The sequence below is a fragment of the Montipora capricornis genome, chromosome 2 (genome assembly GCF_036669925.1).
Source record: "Montipora capricornis isolate CH-2021 chromosome 2, ASM3666992v2, whole genome shotgun sequence".
In the NCBI taxonomy this organism is placed as follows: domain Eukaryota; kingdom Metazoa; phylum Cnidaria; class Anthozoa; order Scleractinia; family Acroporidae; genus Montipora; species Montipora capricornis.
This window is the reverse complement of record NC_090884.1, coordinates 2,782,164-2,807,163: the sequence shown is the minus strand read 5'-3', so window position 1 is coordinate 2,807,163 and position 25,000 is coordinate 2,782,164. Positions and strand designations below refer to the sequence as shown.

General features: G+C 41.3%; 3 protein-coding genes and 1 long non-coding RNA gene across 6 annotated transcripts in view; all 4 read left to right on the top strand.

Moving 5' to 3' along the window:
• Nucleotides 1-147, top strand: part of LOC138038453 (uncharacterized) — a 14,629-nt gene extending 14,482 nt beyond the window's left edge. The window contains exon 3 of the long non-coding RNA XR_011130236.1: nucleotides 1-147. This exon is cut by the window's left edge and continues 308 nt beyond it. This is a non-coding gene — a long non-coding RNA (uncharacterized lncRNA).
• Nucleotides 1-25,000, top strand: part of LOC138038450 (uncharacterized) — a 110,109-nt gene that overhangs the window by 59,270 nt on the left and 25,839 nt on the right. Inside the window, exon 5 of one of the 3 annotated variants that reach the window (XM_068884317.1) lies at nucleotides 3,792-3,891. The exons of 1 other annotated variant lie outside the window; for it this stretch is intronic. In XM_068884317.1, the coding sequence (XP_068740418.1) occupies nucleotides 3,792-3,858 (67 nt within the window). In that variant the 3' untranslated portion in view covers nucleotides 3,859-3,891. Of the gene's footprint in view, nucleotides 1-3,791; nucleotides 4,807-25,000 lie in introns of those variants that run through there. One more of the 3 variants, XM_068884316.1, reaches the window with a different exon arrangement.
• Nucleotides 169-2,982, top strand: LOC138038225 (uncharacterized). The gene is made up of 3 exons (XM_068884037.1): nucleotides 169-1,402; nucleotides 2,526-2,880; nucleotides 2,922-2,982. The coding sequence occupies exons 1-3, from the start codon at nucleotides 265-267 to the stop codon at nucleotides 2,980-2,982; spliced, it is 1,554 nt and encodes a 517-aa protein (XP_068740138.1). The 5' UTR covers nucleotides 169-264.
• LOC138038448 (uncharacterized) lies at nucleotides 9,550-15,385 on the top strand. Its single transcript, XM_068884312.1, is given in 1 exon segment — nucleotides 9,550-15,385. A coding segment is annotated over 1 exon segment (5,241 nt). The 5' UTR covers nucleotides 9,550-9,827; the 3' UTR covers nucleotides 15,069-15,385.

Below are 25,000 nucleotides of genomic sequence, written 5' to 3'. Positions count from 1 at the left end.
GCTGAAGTCAAGAATCGTTTGATTACACTGAACAAAACTTTCTTTGTTCTTTTGTTGCTGGACAACTTTGAGTTTTTACTAGGTAATGCGAATGACAACGAACAGGAAAATCAACGATCGGCTGCATCTTTATGTCCCGCCGACAGTAAGGACCGATTGTTGATCAAGGACTTTATCGGTGAAATTGCGGGGTGGGTAAGAAACGTTAAATTACTTGTTACTTCATCGAACATTGTTTGTTTTCGTCAAATTGGAATAAAGACGATGACACTGGATCCGTTTTCACCAGAAGAAACCTTCGAGCTGTTAAAGAATGTACACGGCGATCGAGTAACGGTCGAAACATCCAAGGAACTATGCGAAGCTTGTAATGGTATTCCGCTCGTTCTTTACACTTTGATGTCGTCAGCAATTAATCTGCCCGCCTTAGTGGCGTATATGAACAGCTCTTCTCCACACGATCCCGCCATTAACAAATCCCTGGACTATTGCTTCAGTAGACTAAGAACGCAGGAACAGCATACCCTTTTAAGTTTGGCTCTTGTTAGAGGTTGGTTCACGCTACCTAAAGTTGCCAAAGCCTTTTGTTCCGCTACGTCAAGTGAGCGTGATATCAAACGCCATGTTGTAGAACTGGGAAACTGCTCTCTCTTACAGCAAAATATGTTTGGGGAAACATGCCGGTATACATTCCCCTCGAACATTCGAGATTACTGCATACACAAGGCGGCATCAGAAGAGGGGTTTCGTGTGGTCTTCCGTGGCGCTCGTAATCTGCTCATCGACTACCTCATTTCTTTCTTGAAAGACACTTTAAAGAAGTTCTTAAGCAAAGATGCGGTGGAGTCAGCTATCGAGGACTTTGCATGGGAAAAAGAAAATGTGATTCAGCTTGTAGAGTGGATTGATTCGGGTGAAGTGGATGCAGAACGTGTTACGAAATGCATTGATGCCTTTAACGTGGCGGGAGAGCTGATTGCAAAGATGATGCCGAAGTCCACGTTTAAGAAAGTCTACAAATCCTTGAGGCGGAAATGTAAAAAAATTGGAGACAAACGAAGACGCGGTGAATGTCTGACTTCCCTTGGAATCAAAGAAGTTTTCAACTGTACGTGCAGAACTGGTCTGTGTGATAAAGCTACTGCACGAGCTCAACACTATTTGGTGAAAGCCAACAAAATTCAGAGTGACCTTGGCATCAAACATGGTAACAGCAGAGCCCAATGTCTCGCTAAGCTTGGCCGCTGTTTAGCAAAAAGTAGTGACACCCGTGAACGAGGAAGAGGTATGATTGAGGACGCAATTCTCATCAGGCAAAACGCAGTGAGGACACCGGATGAAGAAGAAGGCGGCGAAAATGTCTGCCACGTCATGCTGAGTGCAACATTTAATGACAAGGCGGGTAAGTCTGTGGATCATACTGACCAAAAATTGGTGGGGTTGTGAGGGTTGTTTACTCTCCTAGGCCATTTGAGAAATTTTTCGATAATGTAATCGTTCCTATCAGTTTTTTCACTTTTCTTTAGAACGCTTTTCAATGGACTGTCGAAAGTACCCGGGTTGTTGGGATTCCCTGTTACGTTATAAGCAAGATTTTTGAAGAAATGGAAGATTTCTTTGTAATCAATCATGTTATGCTTTTAGGTAAATATTATATTTATATAAGGAAATGCCTTGGAGGTTTACCTTCGTTGAGAGGCTTTATTGCCAGGATAAGACGTGTTTATAATATCGAACTCCATATTGCGAGGGAGAGGGATAAACTCGCTACTCATTTTAAAAAATGGGAAAACTTAGTAGCTGCTTTAAACACTTAGTAGAAAATTAACCTTGTCACATCCTACATTTAGTTGGTCTTCTTTGTTTTTAATTTAAAGTACTGTTTCGTTTTTTTTTAAGTAAGCCATTTTGGATAGTGTTTTGTAAATTGTAACTTTTCTTTTTTTTTCCTTTTGGTAAGTTGTAGATAAGTTTGTAAATGGTAGTTGGCAAATGAAAAATAAACCAATGAGAAGCAATACCGATCGCGACTCACACGCAGTTTTTCCAGCTCTTTTGAATGTGATAAATGTAGTTGTTGGTTCATTGCGCCGTTTACGCTTAAGTTGATTGGTTAGCATAATTACTTTCATATGTGGATTCAATTAAGCACTTCGTTCAAAACTGCTTCAAAGGCGCTGTTACACACAACTTGCAACAGCCAAAAATATTGCAGGCTAAGTTGAAGAAATTGTTGCAAAAAATAGAACCGAGTTATACTTTCTGTAACGATTTTAACGAAATGTTTGTTCCGTTGCGCAGTGTGACATCTCTGTCTGCTTTTTGGCCCGCAATGTTGCCCTTAGCAACCACTTACGCATGTGGTAATTTAATGGGGCTCTAGGGCCGAAAGCGCCATTTCGTTTAGGTCGGGTGAACACAGCATAATAAGTTGCACGAAAAATCCGCAAATGAAAAGCGCGGCCTCAAAAAAAGCATAGTTGAAATTGTAAATGGTCACGAGACAAATTTTATTTTCTTTTTAGTGGCTCTTTCGCTTGAAAACCACCACCGACAGGCCGTAAAAATCCGAGAAGAGGAAGTTTTGCCGATCTACAGAAAAAGATTAGGTGATCATCCTTTCACTGCTACCATCCTTAACAACCTGTCCAATAATTATCACGATCTGAGGGAAATCGAAGCCGCTGAACGGTACGTGCGCAAAGCTCTGGAGATTCGGCTGAAATTGTTGGGCGTCCATAGGGACACCTGCAAATCCCTGTTTGATCTTGGAATGGTGTTAAAGGAAAAGAGGGAATTCCAGGAGGCAAAGACCAACTTAGAGAAGTGCAAAGCGATGCAAGAGAAATTAGCGAATGACGACACTATATTTGTTCAACGGTAAGTTCATCTCATCGGTTATGTGTTGTATTGACTTGCAGGGTTTATTCCATTCAGATCATAAATAAAGGAAAAGGCTTTGAAGATAATAGGAAGCGTTGACCTTAATGTCCCGAGACACTTCTGCTCCAGTTCTGGTCCCTATCTTAAACTGCAAGACTTTAATTACCTTGATGATTGACGATAATCTAACACCAAATGAGAATTACGTAATGTCTAATAATGTACTTTGCACTGATCAGATTTTTTTAGCGAGCTGTTGAGTTGAATTGAGTGTTGTAGATCGTCATGCAGAAGAGCAAGAGTGAATTAGATAAGAGTGTTGATCTATCACTTTGCGGCCTTGTCCCAGCACAGTCACAAATGGATTTATTTTTAGATACACTTTGCGCGCGAAAGAAACAATGGGCCGCCAATTTTAACCACTCAGGAGAAGCCATGTAACGCGTGACTGCTTCTGCATGTTTTTTTCATTGACATGACAACTGATTCTCGCGCGGGAACCGGTATTCTAAACATAGACTCATTTGTGACTGTGCTGGGTACACCACCCCTGCCATAAGGCAACATTCTTATGCAATTCACCCTGGAGAAGAATTAAGTTGTGAGTATACAGGAAACGTGTCTCGTTGTGCGTTGTGAAAAGAACTTTATTTAAGTGCCTACTCATTCTAGCGCTGGAGCACTAATTATAATTGGGGACACTGTAAAGTGAAATTAACAATCAACGCAAATCAAGTCAAATGTTGGTTTCTGAGGAGAGGGGAAACCGGAGTACCCGGAGAAAACCTCTTGGTGCAGAGTAGAGAACCAACAAACTCAACCCACATATGACGCCGAGTCTGGGAATCGAACCTGGGCCACATTGATGGGAGACGAGTGCTCTCACCACTGCGCCACTTTTCCTGCAGGACACAACCAGAGCTAGAAGCTGTTTGCTTGGAACTTGGTAAATTGCAGCTAGAGGCCGCATCATGATTTATCCAGTTACACGGTGAATTGGTTTCGGCGGTACGTGGTTGAAGAAACTAAACAACTAACATAAAGTATTGCAAAGATGGCCATTGTATAAGTAAAAGTTCATTGATTTTAGTTACGACAGTTTACTATGAAATTATAACTAACCGTAAGGGAGCCTTGAGTTGTGCCTCAAGTTTCACACCTGTTAATCGGAAAATTACCAGAAACATCCCTGATATCAATAGATGTGTTTTCCGATGTTCACTCGGGGATGCTGGGAAAAAACCGAGTGCTCCCCGACCGTCGTCGTCGAAGCGATGGCCTCGAAAGCAAAGAGGGCGCACACATATTTTATTTCGTATATCGTTATTACTCATTCAATATATTTCCCTTGTTTTAATCGGCTAAGCATCAGCCAACTGACAAAAGGCTAGCTTCCACATTGGATATTAATCGTTCAATAATGTAGAGTATTTAACGGACAGGTACAAAAGTCAGACCGGATCAACTCCTATCGCTGACCTCGGATCGAGCGAAAAACGGTTTTGTAAGCCAAAACTATTCGACGCGGCTTACCCCGATTTCACCAAGGTTAGGTTAAAGATTAGGGCTAGGTTGATTTTTTGAGGCCTTATAATTTTTTACGTCGATTCAAGGTGAGCGATCCTAGTTCATCCCGTCCGACTTTTTTTATACGTGCCTGTATTTAAACAATAACGAATGACGTCACGTCATGAATTTTTCAATTTGAAACAGTTAAAAGGGGCATTGTCATGCTAAATTTGCTGTTTTTACGTCAAAATGGGCAAAAATCTAAATTAGTACTTAATTCACACGTACAGCATTCCTGACAACCCACTTACAAGAAATGAAATATATTTATGGCACAAAGAGCTATTCGTATTTAACTTTTGGTGTCTTCTGAAGACAAAGTCTCCAAACTCGAAAAAATTGGGTATTTTTTCAAGTTTCAATCCATTTCCATCCTCTCCATCCTTGGCTGCAAAGAACAAAGAATAGCTTCGGTGCACTTCAGTGGTCGTTGGCAACAAAACTATAGCATGAATTTTCGGTTTTAATTGGTGCAAGGACGTCTTTAAGTGTTTTGAAGTTGACTAAAGTAGCGTGACACTGCCCCCTTAAAAATGCAATCGAAGACTTCGTATTTACTTTGGAGCTCTGAAAATATTGCAAATGAGGAAAGTAAATTTCATCATTTGTTACTGTTACATATCGTATTTGGTGTGATTTTAAGAATTATGCACGTCTCAGAGAGTTATCCGCCTTGGCCTTTAGCCTCGTTCGAAAGCTTTCTCTTTGATCTGTATAATTCTTCATAGGTTTCTCAGCCAATTCATTTATACAATAATTAGTGAATATTCCGAGGATAAGTTAGTTATAATCCTTTGGTGATGGGATATAATAAAAGTGTGCCAATTATCTTAAACCTGAGAGTGTAATTTTGAAAAAAAAAATATGTATTATCGCCTTTAAATCATTTCTTGTGGGAAAAAGAATATACTTAGTGATTCACGATATGGTTTCCGTGAAAAGCGTTCCACTGAACATGCTATTCTAGATATAAATAATCAAACTGATTAATGTGAGTCAAAGACCCACATTTCACCCTTGCTCTCCAGTAGCTCAGTGGTTAGAGCATCCGACTAAATGACGGAAGGTCGTAAATTCGCATCTCATTTGGGGCTCGGGTTTTTCCGAGTTCCCAGTGGGTTCAGTTGTAAAACCTTTCGTTGTGTAAATTGAAAATAGCATGGGCAATAGGATGTATTCATGTGGCATATTTATTGATTTAAAGAAAGCCTTTGACATTGTAGATCATTTAATATTATTGCAAAAATTGGATCACTATGGAGTACGCGGGGTAACAAATGAATGGTTTGCTTCTTATCTGCTGGGTAGGCAACCAACAACGTAAATCGGTGTTAAAAGCATATCAAAAAAGGAAGTAATATTATCAGATGTTCCACAGGGATCGGTGCTGGGATCGTTGCTTTTCCACGTCTACATAATTTGGTATATCTAACAGTTCTGGTCAGCTTAAATTTTATTTGTTGGCAGAGGATATTAACCTTTTGTATGCTGATAAAAACCTTAGAGCGCTGGAGAATTAAAGTTAATGAGAACTAAGTAAGATCTATGACTGGTTGATTGCTAACAAGTTATCATTAAATATAGAAAAATCTAACTTTGTTATTTTTCGACCAAGACAAAAGATACCGAACCATCAAGTAAACTTAAAGGTGTTTGACCATCATACTAATAGCTATATCTCTTTATAACGGGGCATTTTTGTTGACGGTGTCCCAGCTTTAACTCCCTAATCAACTACTAGAAAAAACCGAGGATCCCTAACTTACATTACGGACCGAGAAAACGAGGTTAGTGAGACATTTATAGAGCGTTTTCACATGACGTCACAGCAGCCATGTTGGTTGTATTGCCATCCAACATGGCCGCCCTGCATGTCACTTGGGTGCGAACCAAGAATTGGTATGGGTGAAAATCCGAAAAACGAATAAAATGTATTGGCTTTTTAAAATATTTGCTTTAAAGATCTAAGAAAACAACGTTAAAATCTTCCTGGAAAATGTTGCACTAAAATTTCAAACAGTGTAGCAGGTCGGACAGTAGGTGGGTACTGTAGATATAACTGATTAGAGGGTAATGTGAAGTGCTAGTTTTCTACCCCATATAAACCATGTTAGCGTTAGCGCTACTAATGAAAATGGGCCCACACAAGGACAGAGAAAAGCTCTGACCAGGGTGGGAATTGAATCCACGACCTTCGGGTTAGATCACCGCTGCTCTACCGACTGAGCTACAAGGTGAGACGGGTCACGGCAATGTGACGGCAATGAGCATGTACAAATACAAGGAAGGGTCGCGAATTTGCAAACGTTGGCCCTGTAGCACTTATATTCTTATACGACGGTCCGCTAAATTGGCCAATCATAGAGCGTATACTATCTGAGAGATATGATAAATATTTGGAACAGCTTCTCTCACCAAGTGATGTCACCTAAACCAATCAATGAACACGGCTTTGATTACGTCTCTTTTGCCTAAATTATTTTTGAATTGACGCAGTAAATAGTTGTTCGTGCCAAACAAACTACAGTGCAAAAATGGATAAAAATTAATTAAATTAAATTATTATCTTTGGAAAGAACTAAGCTCTGATAGAGGCTCATGCTTGCTTCTCCAATGTAGACCAGTGTTTACGTGCTCTGCATGCACTTTGGTTTTGAACTTTATACATTCCCTTCCTGTTCTCTGCGAAATTCAAACAGTCAACTCTCTCGTTCAGAATGGAAATGAACTCTTTTTGACAACGTTCTTCAAATTCATTTCCTGAATAGTTCGGCTAAAGTGGAAAACTGAAATTATGACGAAAAAGTTTGAAGCAAGTGAATTTGCTAGTTAGTGACTATGGCCTTCGTCGATCGCAAGATTCTTTCAAACGAACTCCGAACACTGACGAGTTGGGACATGGATGCCTCATATCGGTTCTGAGTGTATAACTAGTCATAACTTGATTTTCTCGCTCAAGACTAAGAACTGAACTCAGTTCTAAAATTTATATTTAAATTTACTCTCAGTTCTAAAATTTATATTTAAATTTTACTTTTTAGGTTAGGTTGCAATCTAGGGAGTTTTCAATAGACCATTGTACAATAATGATAACTTAATCATCGAAAAGATCATATTCCTGCTCTGGGAGCATACCGTAATGCAATCTAAGCATGACGTGGTCCTTGCCACCTGTTGACGGAGCACTAAAGTGGTTTAAAATCACATGTTAAATCAAACACTCGACTGATGAACACGTTGTGATAACGTTGAACTATTTCTGTTAAACACTGTGATTGTTTTTGGGTTACATGTAATGAAACTTGTAGAGCCAAAACGTTATGAAACGAGACGCGTAAAAATGGCGTTTACGTGTGATGCCTTTTCTGACAGCAAAGTAGATTTAGGGAAAACGAATGTGGTTATCTGGCATAGAACGCTCACACTTAGAGAGGGAATCAGTAAGAAGAAAGAGCCTTAACCAAATTCAAGAAAGAAATTTAGTAAAAAGAAGGTGTAAATAGGGTCCTGAAAGGGTAATTAACCTAATGGGATTTTGCCCCTGGGATTGGGAAGTAAAAAGGTCCTTAATGGGAATGGGATCAGCATTATCAGAGGTTGTCAGGTATTATGTCTTCTCAAAATTCCGGATATCAAATCATATTTCTTGTAAGTTTTGGATTTCACGGTCCGCCATTATTCACATTCAAAACTGACCGATTGGACTTCAGAGGGATGGATCTAGAGTGACGTCAAAGTTAATATAGTCTTGAAATCCAAAGAAAAATAAGAATTGATTTTTTGGTAACAGGGGCACTTTCATGACAATTGAAATCTCTTTCTGATTGAGAGGATTCTTTTTTCAAGTTCTCCAAGGCGATAAACGAATATGTGAAATGACGTGGTTATGCTAGGTAAAGACGCTTGTGAGAGGCGTCGCATAAACAGCACCAATAGCATTTTTCAATGATTGGATTTGGCACACGAAATGATAAAGATACTGCGTAGTTACTCATTATAACAGCTGTGTCGTGATGATAACCACTGTGACGCGCGTCAAATATCCAGAAACCAAAGCCTACGGTGACCAATGGAATACTGAGAAAATTAGTTCATTATAATCTACCGGTACCCATTGTGCGCATTTGCTTTAAACACAAATTAATTCAATGCGACTCTGTTAAAGAATCAAAATAATTACTCTGACTAATCGGAATAGTTGGAAAAAGAGAGAAGAACTGATTAGCATTCGAGGCAATTGTACCTACAATCTTGAACAGAATAAAATAGAACAGAAATGCCCCCTTTCGACTAAATTAAGGATGAAGCCGCGTGAAGGCAACAAGGCGCCATTTTCCCATCACTGACTTTGGGGGGAGGGGTGGTCTCAATTTTCCATTTAATTTGTTGTCTTTGGTTTTCATTGGTTGAAAAAGTGGTTCAAGGCTTTTAAGTACCATAGTTAGCATAACACCGAAAAACAAAAGGCAATCACAAAGTGACTTTTGCCATTTAACTTACTATCTTAATAACTCGCTGTACGATTAACTTGATGGCTTTATACCCCTTATTCCAAAATGGCCGCTATTTTAGTATTCTTTTGTTTCCATGCAAATTGGCCCTAATGGCCTCGCTTTCAAACGTAAAATTCAAAAGAATATTTAGCATTAAACGAGGCCATAAGGGCCAATTTGCATGGAAAGCAAAGAATACTAAAATGGCGGCCAAATGGAATAAGGTGTAGACCCTGGTTTTACCACGGAACACGATGCAACCGCTCCGTTGCCATTGTGTTTTGTGTAAAAAAAGCATCAGTAGTCAAACTCGTCCCCAGGGGTCCCTTTTGTCATCCCCGTCGCTGACCAAAAGGATCGCGGCCTCTGGGAACGAGATTGATCAGTAGTCTGAGAAATTTGTGCATGCGCAAATCAAATGCTTAAAATACAGGATAAAAATCGGATCGGAACGGGTAGTGGTACCTCTGGACGCATTTCCAAAGCGCCGTACCATGTTCATGCACCTCGAGATCTCGACACGCGGATCTCTTATACCGGAGCTAGCTTTCAGACAGATAGGGAGAGAAAACGTTGGCCCCTGGACCTTATGTCGGGCCTGTCGGGAACTGTGGACATGCCGTGTTTTTTTATTGTTTGATAAAGTCGCATACTGACCGGAAATAATTCAGATCGGATCGAGACATGTATTTGTACTTAGTGGGTGTGTTTAAAAAGGATATCGTGTTACTTTCGTTGTTGTTCTAAGCACGCGGTTGAGTAAAGTGAGCGAAGTTTTGTATTCAATAGTTGGAATTAAACGGTGATTTTAATAGGAAACGTATTGTCGCTGCGTTTTCGACAAACTGGCACCTCCGACGGGACGTATATAGTTGAGCGATCATGGATAAACAACTAGCAGACTTGGACGGCAAGATCAGAACGTTAAACTTTAGAGTGAAGAAGACGGACGAAATCCTGCAAAAAGATGACCCTGTGGCTTTGGAGAGGCACAAAACTTCGCTCGAGAGCATGGCGACCGCAGTGACCACCCTAAAGGAATCGATAGAAGAGAAAAAGTTTACAGAAGGTGAGAACGAGGAAAAAATACAAGAATGGGCAGCAGATGTCGAAGCAGTAGTTGACGAAGCGGATACATGTATGCGTCAGTTGGCTGACAAAATAGAGCAAATCGATCGCCATGTGAGGCATGAAGCCGCTCTTTTCGAGCACAAGCGAGCCATCGCATTGGAGAAAGAAAAGATACAGCAACAACAAGAGGCTGTAGAACAAGCTCACGCCGAAGAATTAGCGTTTGAGAAGAAAAAGCTCGAGTTACAACAAGCTCAAAAGTCAACTGAAACCACAGGAGCGACTAGCGAAGTTGCGAAAATGCCGAAGCTTGTGATAACTAAATTCGATGGAACGCCTCAAGACTGGTTGCGTTTCTGGGGTCAGTTCGAGACCCAAATCGACAAGTCATCTATCCCTGACGTCACGAAATTTTCGTATTTGAAAGAGTTATTGGTCACAAAGGTCCGAAATTTGATCGATGGACTTCCGTTCACAGGAGATGGTTATCAAAGGGCCAAAGATCTTCTTGCGAGACGATATGGGAAAACCAGTGAAGTTGTGGGAACGTATGTTCGGAACATATTGGAGTTGCCTACAATCAGAGAGAGGGATGTGAAGAAAATTCATGAATTCTATGAGGTGTTGTTATTTAACATCGAATCATTACAAACATTGCAAAGCCTAAACAAACTTGACGCCGCTGTGAGGTTTACATTTGACAAGCTGGGAATCATTAAGAACGAGCTTGCGATGATGGACGGAAATTGGAGCGAGTGGTCCTTTGTACAATTCCTAGAAGCGTTGGAGAAGTGGACGATCAATAATCCAATCTCAGAAGCTCAAAGACCCAAGGTCGAGGCGATTCCTAACAACAAGAGAGAAAAAACAAGAGCATTTTATGCGAAACGTGATGATGGGAACCAGACGACCGCCCGTGGATGTTTATTTTGTGAACGCTCCGATCACAAAGCTATTGACTGTAACAAAGTCGTGAGTGTCGAACAAAGAAAGAAGATTTTCCTGGATAAAAGACTGTGTTTTAACTGCACGGGATCTAGACACCGAGCCGAAGATTGTAGGAGCAAATCCACGTGTCAAAATTGTCACGCAAGGCATCACACGTCACTATGCGACAGAGTCCAAGCACGCGAGCCGGGGATGACAGCAAATAACATCGGAAACACAGCAGTGATTCACCCAGTCGTAGTTCTAAAAATTGGCGGCTACAAATTCAGAGCCTTATTAGACAGTGGCGCGAGCCATTCATACGCTTCATCGACCGCGATTGATTTAATCAATGCACGGCCAAAGTCTACTGGACTAAGGCAGATAGCCATGCTTACCGGAATCACTACGAGAACGATGCAGGTGTTTGGTGTGGTCATTGGTTCTGTACAAGATGAGTTCAAGCTGGAAGTTGATATTACGAAAGTCAACAAGCGAGAGTTATTGGTTTTGGAGAACCCACGTTACAAGGAAATACTTTAGGCGAATTCTCATCTCAAGTGGGTGAGAATGGATGATGACGACACTAAAGACAGGCTACCCGTACACATCATACTGTGCGCGAATGATTTTGCGAAGATTCGCACTGGAGAGCGTTTGAGAGTGGGTCGCCGTGGAGATCCAGTTGCCGAGTTCACCCGTTTTGGATGGACAATCATGTCGCCTGGAGCTGACAGGGAGTTGGCAACTGCTTATCTAGCCATTAATTCGAACACAGATTACGAGAGGTTGTGCGCACTTGATGTCCTTGGTCTGGCAGACTCTTCAACCGGAGATCAAGGTGACGTTTACGAAGAATTCAAAGAACAATTAGTTCGATCTTTAGAAGGATGGTATGAAACTGGACTTCCTTGGAAGGGAAGCTGTCCTCCGTTACCAAACAACCGAGATGGAAGTTTACGCAGATTGAACACTCTTGTACGGAAGCTGAGAAGAACCGACGTGCTCGACGACTATGACGCTGTGATCAGAGAGCAACTTCGAGAAGGCGTAGTAAAGCGAGCACCTGCTGAGGTAACTGGAAGAGAGTTTTATCTACCCCATCAAGCTGTCGTGCGTCGGAGTGCTGAGACGACGAAGCTGCGAGTCGTGTACGACGCGTCAGCCCGTGCGCAAGAGAAAGCACCATCGCTGAACGAATGCCTACATGCTGGACCTCCGCTACATAATAAGCTGTGGAGTGTCATTGTTCGTAACCGTTTTCATCCTGTGGCAGTCGCTGGTGACCTTCGCCGTGCATTCCTACAAGTGCGGATACGAGAAACCGAGAGAGATTCCTTGAGATTCCACTGGATCGCCGACAAGACAGGAAAACAGGTTGAAACTTTGCGTTTTACCAGAGTGGTGTTTGGCCTCGCCCCTTCACCGTTCCTTCTCAATGGGGTGATTCAACAGCACTTGGAGAACATGCAGTCCAGATATCCTGATAGTGTGAATGAGATACGCAGAAGTCTGTACGTGGATGACCTGATTTCGGGAGGACCTACTTCAGAGAAAGCAAAACGTTTAAAGCGTGAAGCTACCGAGATTTTCGCCAATGCTAAATTCGAACTGCACAAGTGGCATTCAAACGAAAAGCAACTAGAGACATCCTGTGAAGATTACGAACCATCATTCGCCAAGGAGCAGTTAGAGAATGGAACAGCAGCTGGAGAGTGTAAACTACTTGGACTTGGTTGGAACAAGGTTGAAGATACTCTGCATGTGAGCTTTCCTGAACTGCCAGCCGAAGAGACAAAGCGTGGTATCCTGGCTAATTTGGCGAAAGTCTACGACCCGCTTGGAATTGTGTCACCAGTCATGCTCGAGGGAAAACTTCTCTACCAAGAATCATGCATGCAAAAGAACGCTTGGGACGCTCCGTTGCCAGAGCAGATAGCAAATCAGTGGAGAAAGTGGGAAAAGAGCCTACCGGAAGAAGTGTCGGCGAAACGCAGTATTCCTCTCTACCAGCAAGAGATCGATAAGATTGAACTCCACGCATTTGGTGACGCCAGTGGCCGCGGAGTGTGTGCCTCAGTCTACGCCGTGGTGACGCAAGCATCAGGGGTGTCGCAAGGTTTGGTTACTGCGAAGTCTCGTCTTGCCAAACAAGGTCTAACCATTCCTCGCCTAGAACTTGTGTCAAGACACATGGCAGTGAATTTGGCCAGCAATGTACGCCAAGCATTGGAAGGACTTCCTCTTGCGACTACTCTTCATTGCTGGCTAGACAGCTCAGTAGCCTTACATTGGATTGGAGATCGGGGAGAATACCGTCAGTTCGTCTCGAATCGCGTAAAGAAGATTCAGACTCACCCAAACGTGCTATGGCATCATGTTCCATCAGCAGACAATCCAGCCGACCTAAGGAGTCGCGGTGGTAGTGTAACTGGAGCGCAGCTGTGGTGGAATGGACCCACCTGGCTTACAGATCCAGCCAATTGGCCACCTGAAGTCGTAACAAAACCTTCCCCAGAGAGTTTAGCAGAAAGAAAGGTGCAACAAGAGTTATTCGCAGTGGGAGTAGAAAGCAAGAGTGACCTCGAAGTTGTCCTTGAGAAGTTTGACTTGCGCAAAGCATTGAGAATTGGTGCTTGGGTAGCGAGATTCTTGCGCAATTCTCGGAACTCCACCAATAAAGCCAAGGGACCACTGAGCACAGCCGAGGTAAAGAGGCATGAGACGTTCTTGGTCAAGAGGGCCCAGCAGCAAGGATTCAACAACGTCAGTTTCGAGCAAGACCAAGAGCAGCTGAACCTGCAACCGAATGAAGAGGGTGTGCTCGAATGCCGAGGACGTATCCAAGGCGAGTATCCTGTGTACCTGCCGGACACGGCTCTACTTGCGACGAAGATTGTGCAACGTGCCCATGTAACTACACTCCATGGGGGAGTTGGCCTAACAATGGCCAGCGTAAGAGAGAGATACTGGATACCCCGCCTTAGGAAATTAACGAAGAGAGTCGTAAGAAACTGCAGTGGCTGCAAACGGTTTCAAGCCGTAGCTTTCGCAAATCCGCCACCAGCACCTCTACCAAGAGAAAGAACCGAAGGCGACACGCCCTTCAACGTGATTGGTGTGGATTTTGCCGGACCGGTGAAGTACCGTAACAAGCGCAAGGAGATGCGTAAAGCGTATGTGGTATTGTACTCCTGTAGTCTCACCCGCGGAGTGTTTTTAGAGTTACTGCCGAATTTGGAGACCGGGGAGTTCATTAAGAGCCTAAAGCACTTCATCGCCAGAAGAGGACGGCCATCAAGGGTCTACTCAGACAACGGTCAGACGTTTGTCGCTGCCGCCAAGTGGTTAAAGAAGGTACAGAAGGATGAAGAGTTTCATTCGTTTCTTAGCAACCAGTCCATCATTTGGCAGTTTAACCTCAGCCGTGCGCCCTGGTGGGGAGGGCAATTTGAGCGTCTGATCGGGTTGATGAAATCAGCATTTTACAAGACAGTTGGCCAAGGGATACTAAACTGGGAGGAGTTAAGCGAGGTTATCCTGGATATTGAAGTCGCCATGAACAACCGTCCCTTGTGTTACCAGGAGGAGGATGTCCAGCTCCCCACACTGACGCCAAACACGATGCTATTTCTCAAATCCAACATCTTGCCCGAGTTACAGCCTTACCATCTGGGAGAAAGAGATTTGAGGAAGCGCGCCAAGTTCCTACAGAAAACTAAGGATGCAATGTGGAATCGATGGACAGCTGAGTACTTGCGTGCGTTACGCGAACGTCACCGCCTTAAACTTGGAGACAAGCGGTGTTCTCTTGCTGTTGGAGACGTAGTTATTATCAAGTCGTCCGAGCGGAACAGAAATAGCTGGCCCCTTGGAATTGTTGAAAGTCTGATTGAAGGAAGGGATGGAGTAGTTCGTGGTGCGAGATTGCGAGCCGGCCGATCCCACATCGAACGCCCTATTCAGCACCTGTATCCCCTGGAACTGTCGTGCGACAGGGATGGTGTCAGAGGAACTACAACAACACTTGACCCTGGAGCACCAGCGTTTAGACCCAGACGAGATGCAGCAGTCGCCGCCGAGCTTCGAGTGCAAGATTTAGCCCAGGAGGATCAGTTGGAATGAACATTTGCTTATAGAACGTTTTCCATTAGGTTTCATCGTTGTTTTACCTCAATAGCACAATTATCAGGCAGTTCCCGGTGTTACATATGCCACGTCGCTACGAGACATATGGGGGAGAGTGTCGGGAACTGTGGACATGCCGTGTTTTTTTATTGTTTGATAAAGTCGCGTACTGACCGGAAATAATTCAGATCGGATCGAGACATGTATTTGTACTTAGTGGGTGTGTTTAAAAAGGATATCGTGTTACTTTTTCGTTGTTGTTCGAAGCACGCGGTTGAGTAAAGTGAGCGAAGTTTTGTATTCAAAAGTTGGAATTAAACGGTGATTTTTATAGGAAACGTATTGTCGCTGCGTTTTCGACAAACCCAATGAAATCGCAGAGATAAAGTTTCCAGGGGTGACGTTAAAGGATGTTTTCTTTCCGAGGGAGCAACAAAAAACGACAGTTAAACTGTCACAAACTGGACACTGGATTCTGGTAAACAGATTTATTCCTTAGCCGCACAATAGTTTTGCTTAAAGGATAACGGAACTCCGAATGCATCTGCAAACAACTTGCAAACTTATATGAGTCCTAATATAGGAAATATACTGCAAAGGTTGGTCAAGACAACGTGAACATAGGCGTTGTTACAATATTTCGGCTGGCCAACACCAGCCTTCTTCAGGTTTATTGAATGGATAAATGCTTGTTACAAGATCTTTATATTTACCGGAAATGACATAAAAAGGCTACGTGATGTGTAAAATTATTAAAAACGGAAATGCATAAAAAAGAGGAAAGAGAATAATACATGATAACAAGATAAAAGAAACAAAAGAAAATTAAAAGGTAGCTAAACTAAATTACATTTCATCTCTTCTGTTAAGGCCTGCAGGCGCCAGTGTTTTTCCTCTGTGTATGAGGAATGCCTCACGAGCCTTTCTGATGGAGTCACGGCTAGTGTGGAGTCGTTCGAGCGGTATGAGGATCATGTGATCCTCCGCGTGACCGCTGGTCAGGAAGTGTCGTGAAACCGCAGTGAGGGTATAACTACAAAAGGGGTTTATGATAGGTCGCCTATGTTCATTAAAGCGGTCTTAGGGTTTAGGTCTAATATAGTATTGTTGTAAATTTTACAGATGAAGAGCCACCTTTCAGTGGAAACACTGTAATAAAGCGATTATTATCATTATTATGATTATTATTATTATTATATTATTTTATTATTATTATTATTATTATTATTATTATTATATCCTATTACGTCATGCAGTCCGGAATGTTCTTTCCGCAAATAACTACACGTATAACCAAATTGTATTACATTCTTTCAGACATTAAGAAAATTACAAGACCTAAAAGCTTCTGTACAATGAAACATGAGTTCACAGGAGAACTTTCCAGAATATTCTAGGGCATTACAGATTCTTTACAGAACACAGGAGCTAACATCGAGCCCACTTTTTTTTTTAACGAAATGACCCTGGCAACTCTCCAATTGGTATGGAATAAGAGAAATTAGGAAATGGAACTCGTAAATTCCAACTGGAAAAGCCTTTTACAAGGTTGTGTTTTTCCCCCAAATTCCTGGAAACACGTTCGGACAATATGGGAACCAGTGACGTATAATAAAGATCTTATTTACAACGAAAACTAACCCAAGACCTAAGAGCTTCTGCATAATTAAGCATGAGTTCACAGGAGAACTTTTCAGAATATTCTAGGGAACTGACAGATTCTTTACAGAACACAGGAGCTGACGTTGGTCCCATTTTGTTTTTACGAAATGACCATGGCAACTCTCGAACTGGTATGAGACAAGAGAAATGAGGAATTGGAACTCGTAAATTTCCAACTGGAAAAGCCTTTTCCAAGTTTGTGTCTTTCCGCAAATTCCTGGAAACGCGTTCGGACAATGTGACGCATACAGCTAAGATTGGGTTATGCTTACGACGCATGCGCAAGCGATGTATGCATGATCATTTGAGTTATGACATTGACAACAAACCAGCTCTGAACCTTCTTTAAGCATAACTGATGTTCTTAATTAATACATGATAAGCAAAATAAAACTGATTTACACATTTGGCCCGTAGATTGTTGTCCAGACCCAATTTTCGAGTTGTTTTGTAGACTGATCATTTCCTAGAAAATTTTCACAATGTTGACGACATGAAAAGTAATCGATTGTCATACCATTAACTCTGTGCATTGTTAACCTTACCAATTAGATCCAGTGTGTGTGGAAACTCATATAAACAAGCAAGGCACAATTAAAAGGGTGTTCGCTAAATTTTGGTGCCATGTTTGATCAAGTCTTCACTTAGAGACGTACATGTATCATAAGTTTGATAACAAGGTAAGGGCAGAGCTGTTAAGATCTTTACATAGTATATTTAAAACAAAACAGTTAAGATTGCCTCTGAATTAACAGTCGGTTCCGCTCAGTCCGATTCCATCCAGTGACGATTCTATTTTTGAAATTTGGCTGCGAGACTTTCTGATTGAACTTCCGTGATTCAGCGGCAAAGGTGGTTTTCCTCAGTGACTTGAAAAGTTTGAGTTTGTTTAACATATAAGAGAATCGAAAGCGCGGTGATTTGTAGAGGGCGAACGCATAAGTTAATTTCGATAAATGAGGAAACAAGCTTCTTGTCGCAGTTACCGTCTACTTAATTGGCATGAATGTTCTGCAAGTTCCACGGTCATCACTGCTGCATCTTGGTCTTCCTCAATTACACACAACGTTTTTCACAAGTTTTGCCGATTTAGGAATGATAATTATTCTTTAAGAAAACTGAAATAGTGTACGTTAAATGACCAAATTTAACGTGTTGTTATTAGCATAAGAAAAAATCTAACGATGAAAGTTAACTCCCTACACTATCGTCATCGTCTGCCGAAGTCCATTTCGAAGAAATTCAGTTCCACGAAGAACAAATTTGACGTTGCTCGGAAGAAACTTAAGAACGACGTTTGTTGCTTTTTCTGGGAAAAATTTTCAGTTCAGTGTGTAGTGTCAGTCATCCATAGATGAGTGAGATCCGTTTTTCTCAGAAGGCAGTTTGCGGCAACGAAAACGTCACTTTTAAACTACAACTGCGCCATCTTTAAGCATCTCGCGGTTATTGTCTCGTTCACTTTGAATGGGATAGTTTTTTCTTTTTGCTTCTTAAACCAATGATGTTATTGCTTTGTGGCGTTGTCGACCGACGCCAGAAAGGTAACTGCAACACAATAATTAGCTGACGATATACATGTATACGTGACCGGAAGATGAAAAAAAGGCAATGTTATATCGATCGTTAAATCATCTGGCGTTAGACAGATTAAAATCTATAAGTGACACTATTTGGGGCTGTATTTCACACTTGCCGTCCTATACGGGATTATCATTAACTCAGAAGGTTGGCTTGGTAGATCTTTAGAGCTCGATGCACCGGTAACACAGAGCTCATGGATTCAATTTTCCCATTCAAGCTGAATTTTCCAATCTTTCCTTTTACTGCTGCAAACGACCGCTCATAACTGCAACTGCGACAATTATTTCAAGACTTAATTAACAATTATTCCTCGAGCCCGAATGGGCTCTGAGTCAATAGACCTAAAAGCTTCTGCATAATTAAGCATGAGTTCACAGGAGAACTTTTCAGAATATTCTACGGAAATGACAGATTCTTTACAGAACACAGGAGCTGACGTTGGTCCCATTTTGTTTTTACGAAATGACCCTGGAGAAATGAGGAAGTGGAACTCGTAAATTTCCAACTGGAAAAGCCTTTTCCAAGTTTGTGTCTTTCCGCAAATTCCTGGAAACGCGTTCGGACAATGTGACGCATACAGCTAAGATTGGGTTATGCTTACGACGCATGCGCAAGCGATGTATGCATGATCATTTGAGTTATGACATTGACAACAAACCAGCTCTGAACCTTCTTTAAGCATAACTGATGTTCTTAATTAATACATGATAAGCAAAATAAAACTGATTTACACATTTGGCCCGTAGATTGTTGTCCAGACCCAATTTTCGAGTTGTTTTGTAGACTGATCATTTCCTAGAAAATTTTCACAATGTTGACGACATGAAAAGTAATCGATTGTCATACCATTAACTCTGTTCCTTTGTTAACCTTACCAATTAGATCCAGTGGGTGTGGAAATGTCATATAAACCAACAAGGCACAATTAAAAGGGTGTTCGCTAAATTTTGGTGCCATGTTTGATCAAGTCTTCACTTAGAGACGTATCATAACTTTGATAACAAGGTAAGGGCAGAGCTGTTAAGATCTTTACATAGTATATTTAAAACGAAACAGTTAAGATTGCCTCTGAATTAACAGTCGGTTCCGCTCAGTCCGATTTCATCCAGTGACGATTCCATTTTTGAACTTTGGCTGCGAGACTTACTGATTGAACTTCCGTGATTCAGCGGCAAAGGTGGTTTTCCTCAGTGACTTGAAAAGTTTGAGTTTGTTTAACATATAAGAGAATCGAAAGCGCGGTGATTTGTAGAGGGCGAACGCATAAGTTAATTTCGATAAATGAGGAAACAAGCTTCTTGTCGCAGTTACCGTCTACTTAATTGGCATGAATGTTCTGCAAGTTCCACGGTCATCACTGCTGCATCTTGGTCTTCCTCAATTACACACAACGTTTTTCACAAGTTTTGCCGATTTAGGAATGATAATTATTCTTTAAGAAAACTGAAATAGTGTACGTTAAATGACCAAATTTAACGTGTTGTTATTAGCATAAGAAAAAATCTAACGAAGAAAGTTAACTCCCTACACTATCGTCATCGTCTGCCGAAGTCCATTTCGAAGAAATTCAGTTCCACGAAGAACAAATTTGACGTTGCTCGAAAGAAACTTAAGAACGACGTTTGTTGCTTTTTCTGGGAAAAATTTTCAGTTCAGTGTGTAGTGTCAGTCATCCATAGATGAGTGAGATCCGTTTTTCTCAGAAGGCAGTTTTCGGCAACGAAAACGTCACTTTTAAACTACAACTGCGCCATCTTTAAGCATCTCGCGGTTATTGTCTCGTTCACTTTGAATGGGATAGTTTTTTCTTTTTGCTTCTTAAACCAATGATGTTATTGCTTTGTGGCGTTGTCGACCGACGCCAGAAAGGTAACTGCAACACAATAATTAGCTGGCGATATACATGTATACGTGACCGGAAGATGAAAAAAAGGCAATGTTATATCGATCGTTAAATCATCTGGCGTTAGACAGATTAAAATCTATAAGTGACACTATTTGGGGCTGTATTTCACACTTGCCGTCCTATACGGGATTATCATTAACTCAGAAGGTTGGCTTGGTAGATCTTTAGAGCTCGATGCACCGGTAACACAGAGCTCATGGATTCAATTTTCCCATTCAAGCTGAATTTTCCAATCTTTCCTTTTACTGCTGCAAACGACCGCTCATAACTGCAACTGCGACAATTATTTCAAGACTTAATTAACCATTATTCCTCGAGCCCGAATGGGCTCTGAGTCAATAGCCCATGAGGCCGAAGGCCGAATGGGCTATTGACTCAGAGGCCATGAGGGCGAGAGAAATAATTGTTTTAGTAAAATCCAACTAGTTGGTCAAAAAAATATCGAGACAAAACATCTTTCGCTAGTTAAAGCTAGACTTTAATTGTTGTTTTGGTTTTCAAAGCCGGCGCTTTTCGCTACTAGTGGGCTATAACAAATAGCCTACTAGTAACTCAACCAATCAGAACGCAGCATTGATAATAGACCACTAGTTGGATTTTATTAACAATTAATAGCCTGGAAAGCTGGCCATTAAAAAACTGGGTTTTAAATAGTAGGCTAATGAATTTTGTATTTTTCCGGTAAATTGTGTAATATTCTGTCACAGAATTTCTCCATACTTAAAAAAGGGAGAAAAACCCTCTTAAAGCGAAAATGAAAATTATCACCCCTGAAAAATTCAAAGCAAAAAAATTCAAAGCACCAGTAACGTAGAGTTCATGGATCAATTTTCCCATTCAAGCTGAATTTTCCAATCTTTCATGTTGCTGCTGCAAACGAGCGCTCATAACTGCGACAATCATTTCAAGACTTTACTAACAGTTAATGGACTGGAAGGCTGGCCATTTAAAAACTGGGTAATTTCTGCATATTTAAAAAAGCAGGAAAAAACCCTCTTAAAGCTAAAATGAAAATTATCATCCCTGAAAAATTCAAAGCTTGATAACGATCCAGATCATAATTGCGCAAATCTACATTGGAGAATCTTTTGTATTTTAATTAATCCCGACTTGCGCATGCACTTTTATGAAACTGCGAACTGGCTTCTATTCATAACACTCCTAATGATATGCGAAAATGAAATAACACGGGATACCAGTATGTTATTGGCTAGGCGTGCATAAAAAACGTGCATGACGCTACAGGATAGCTATAAATACGCCTTGGTCGAGATGCGCTGCCTTCTTGCTCAGTTTCCAGCGGAACACTGGTCCGGAAGAACGACCCATCGCCCCATCCCCCTACCGATTCACGTGGGTCGTACCTTTTCTGACTAGCCCTAAGCCAAGCTGTTCCAGCTTGGCTTAGACCGCTGTTTGATATTTCACCCCATTCCTTAATTCAATTGAGCATGAATAGGAGTGTTTAACAAATAGATTCCATGTTGCCGTGCGTCTGTTCAGTAATAGATCACAGATGACGTCAAAATATGGTAAGAACAAAATAGTGGCATACGAGGCCATAGCCGAGTGTGTCACTGACCAACGTAAAAGTCGGCACGTTCTAATTCCTTCCAAAAGGAACATGCCCAAATTTTGGAAAATGTTGTTTTCTCTCCAGCGAAGCAGCAAAAAACTAAACTTAACTGTCACAAACTGGACACTGGATTCCGGAAAACAGATTTATTCTTTAACCGCACAACAGTTTTGCTTAATTTTAAAGGATAAGCGAACTCCAAATGAATCTGCAAACAGCTTTCCAACTTGCAAACAGCTTGCAAACAACTTGCCAACTTATATTAGGAGGAGGAGGCGTAGCTCAGTTGGTTAGTGCGCGGCTTTCTGAGCAAGAGGTCCCCGGTTCGATCCTCGGTGACTTCAACGTCTGTTTCGACTTTCCTCTGATCTGTGTAGCTGTAGCTTAAAATACTCGGAAAACGGAGCACTGACAGAGGGAGCGGGGTATAGGGCGCACCGCCGGCTTCCATTGACACCAGCCTCGTAGCTGAAGCAATTACCGACGTTAACAAACGACGTTATGCAGTCCGGAATGTTCTTCCCTTAAATAACTAAACCAAATTGTGGTACATTCTTACAGACATCAGGAAAACTACAAGACGTAGAAGCTTCTGCATAATTAAGCATGAGTTCGCAGGCGAACTTTCCAGAATATTCTAGGCCATTACAGGTTCTTTACAGAACACAGAAGCTGGTATCGGGCCCATTTTAGCCTGCGTAGCTTGGGGTTTTGTTGGCGCGAGATGCAAATGTGGAGGGGCGCTGTGAAATACTGATAGCTATTTTTTTTTTACGAAATGACCCTGGCAACTCTCCATGAGAATGAAATGAGAGAAATGAGGAAATGGAACTCGAAAATTCCAATTGGAAAAGCCTTTTTACAAGTTTTTGTTTTTCCGCAAATTCCTGGAAACGCGTTCGGACAATATGGGAACCAGTGACGCACAATTAAGATCTTATTTACAGCTAAAACTAACCGCTGGGACTGGATATGCTTACAACGCATGCGCAAGCCACGTATACCTTGATCATTTGCTCCTTTTGTTAAAAGTCTTAAAACACAGACAGTATACATGTAATTAATTGCAAGTTAATTCGTTTGTGAGTGTTTCTCGCGCTTGCGTTTGCGTTATGACAACGAACGAACTCTGAACCTTCTTTAAGCATAATTGAGTCATGATTGATGTTCTTAATTAATACATGATGAGCAAACTTAAACTGATTTAACACTGTCTCACACATTTGGCTCGTACTTTGTTGTCCAGATCCAATTTTCGAGTTGTTTTGTAGAAATCGTTTCCCAGAGAATTTTCACAATTGCGACGAAATGAAAAGTAATCGATTGTCATGCATTGTTAACATCACCACTTATTAGATCCAGTGGGTGTGGAAATGTCATGTAAAGAAACAAGGCACAACTAGAATAGTGCTTAGCTAATTTTTGGTGCCGTATTTGATCAGGGCTTCACTTTGAGACGTATGGAAGTTTGATAAACAAGGTAAGGGCAGAACTGTTAGGAACTGTTGATAATATTTTTAAAGCTTAAACAGTTAAGATTGCCTCTGAATTAACAGTCGATTCCAGTTTTAAACTTTAACTTCGGGACTTACAATTAAAAGTGAACTTCCGTGATTCAGCGGCAAAAGTGTCCTGAAAAGTTTGAGTTTGTTAAACATATAGGAGAAGATGCGGCAATTTGAACAGGGGGACCGCATAAGTTAATTAATCGCCATAAATAAGGAAACAAGCTTCTTATCGGAGTTACCGTCGAATTAATTAATTGCTGGTTTTCACTCACGTGATCAACAGCCATGTTTTTCGACGAAAACAAAAGGAAGCGTTTGCATAATAATAGAGTTAAATTCCCCGAGGATTTGGTCGGGGTACCAACATGGCGGTCGTGACGTCATGTGAAAACCGAGAAAGATGAATGTTCTTCAAGTTCCCCGGTCATCACTGCTGCGTCTTGGTCTCTCTCAATTAGCTTCACAACGGTGTTACTTACTTTATTTTATTCCCATTCTATGAGTTCTATACGTATCTAAGAAAGAGCGAATCACTTGATTTAAATTGCAGTTTGGGTGTTACTCAGCTGGATGTAATATTCCTTGTCCATATTCATAATGGCTGAACTAGCCATAGCGCAACGACGACAGCAGAAACTCTCTACAAAGATCGCTTTCATTTCGCCACTTTAGCGATGATAATTCTTCTTTACGAAAACTTAAATAGTGTATGTTAAATGACCAAATTTAACGTGTTGTTATTAGCATAGAGAAAGATCTAACGAAGAAAATACATTCCCAAAGCTATCGTCTGCAGAAGTCCGTTTCGATGAAATTCGGTATCACGAAGAACAAATTACTAGAAAGAACCTTATCATTTTCAAGTGTTAGGGAAACAGGGATTTCTGTCGCTTTTTCTGGGAAAATGTATTGGAAACAAGAGAAACTTTTTCCGGCTTTACACTAGACGGATAACATGAGAGACGCATAATTCGTCTGGACGGATATAAGCTTACTGTAGTTTGCGAAACGAAACCAAACGAAACCATGCAAAACGAAGCCAAACAAAACGAAACGAAACCAAAACGTTTTAAGGAAATTGTAAAACAAGTAACCTACACAATCAGTATGATTCAATCAAAATCATAAAAAAAATATAATAATAATAAAAAATAAAAATCGTCCTTACACCGCTGGATCTCTGAAGAAACCTCTCTTCCGATCTCATCCTATCATCGAAGTTTTCTACTGTAAAAAGGAAATATGGCATGAGATTGAGGGCACTACACAAGTTTTCTGCCGAGAGAGTATGCGTGACGCTTTCGATATCCGGTCACATGTTCTACTTCTAGTAAAAAGATTATTAATTTATTTTGGGTAGGTTGTAATTGCAAACTTTCACATTTCATTCACAAAAAAGGTCAGATCAACGTGCACTTCTAAACCTTCCCACGATTTGCTAAATGGATAATATACGAGCAATAAGTAAACATACGAATTTGAAACACTGATTCCGCTAAAAACGTACATAATGGACCATAATGTAGGAGCTTTCGGAAGCCGGGTTGGAAGCTAGCGAACATGGCGAATTATTTTCCTCCCTATGTGAGGTACAGGCTTCCCAGCACTTGAATAAGAAATCGTTTAAAAGGGACAATCGATAACAAGGTAACAACATAGGTTATGTTTCAATTTCTTTCGGCTAGTTTCGCTT

Coding starts and splice junctions, on each gene's coding strand:
- LOC138038225 (XM_068884037.1), top strand. CDS start 265: ATGACACTGGATCCGTTTTCACCAGAAGAAACCTTCGAGCTGTTAAAG. Junction 1,403..2,525: donor AACATTTAATGACAAGGCGG/GTAAGTCTGTGG, acceptor TTTTCTTTTTAG/TGGCTCTTTCGCTTGAAAAC. Junction 2,881..2,921: donor GACACTATATTTGTTCAACG/GTAAGTTCATCT, acceptor ATTGACTTGCAG/GGTTTATTCCATTCAGATCA.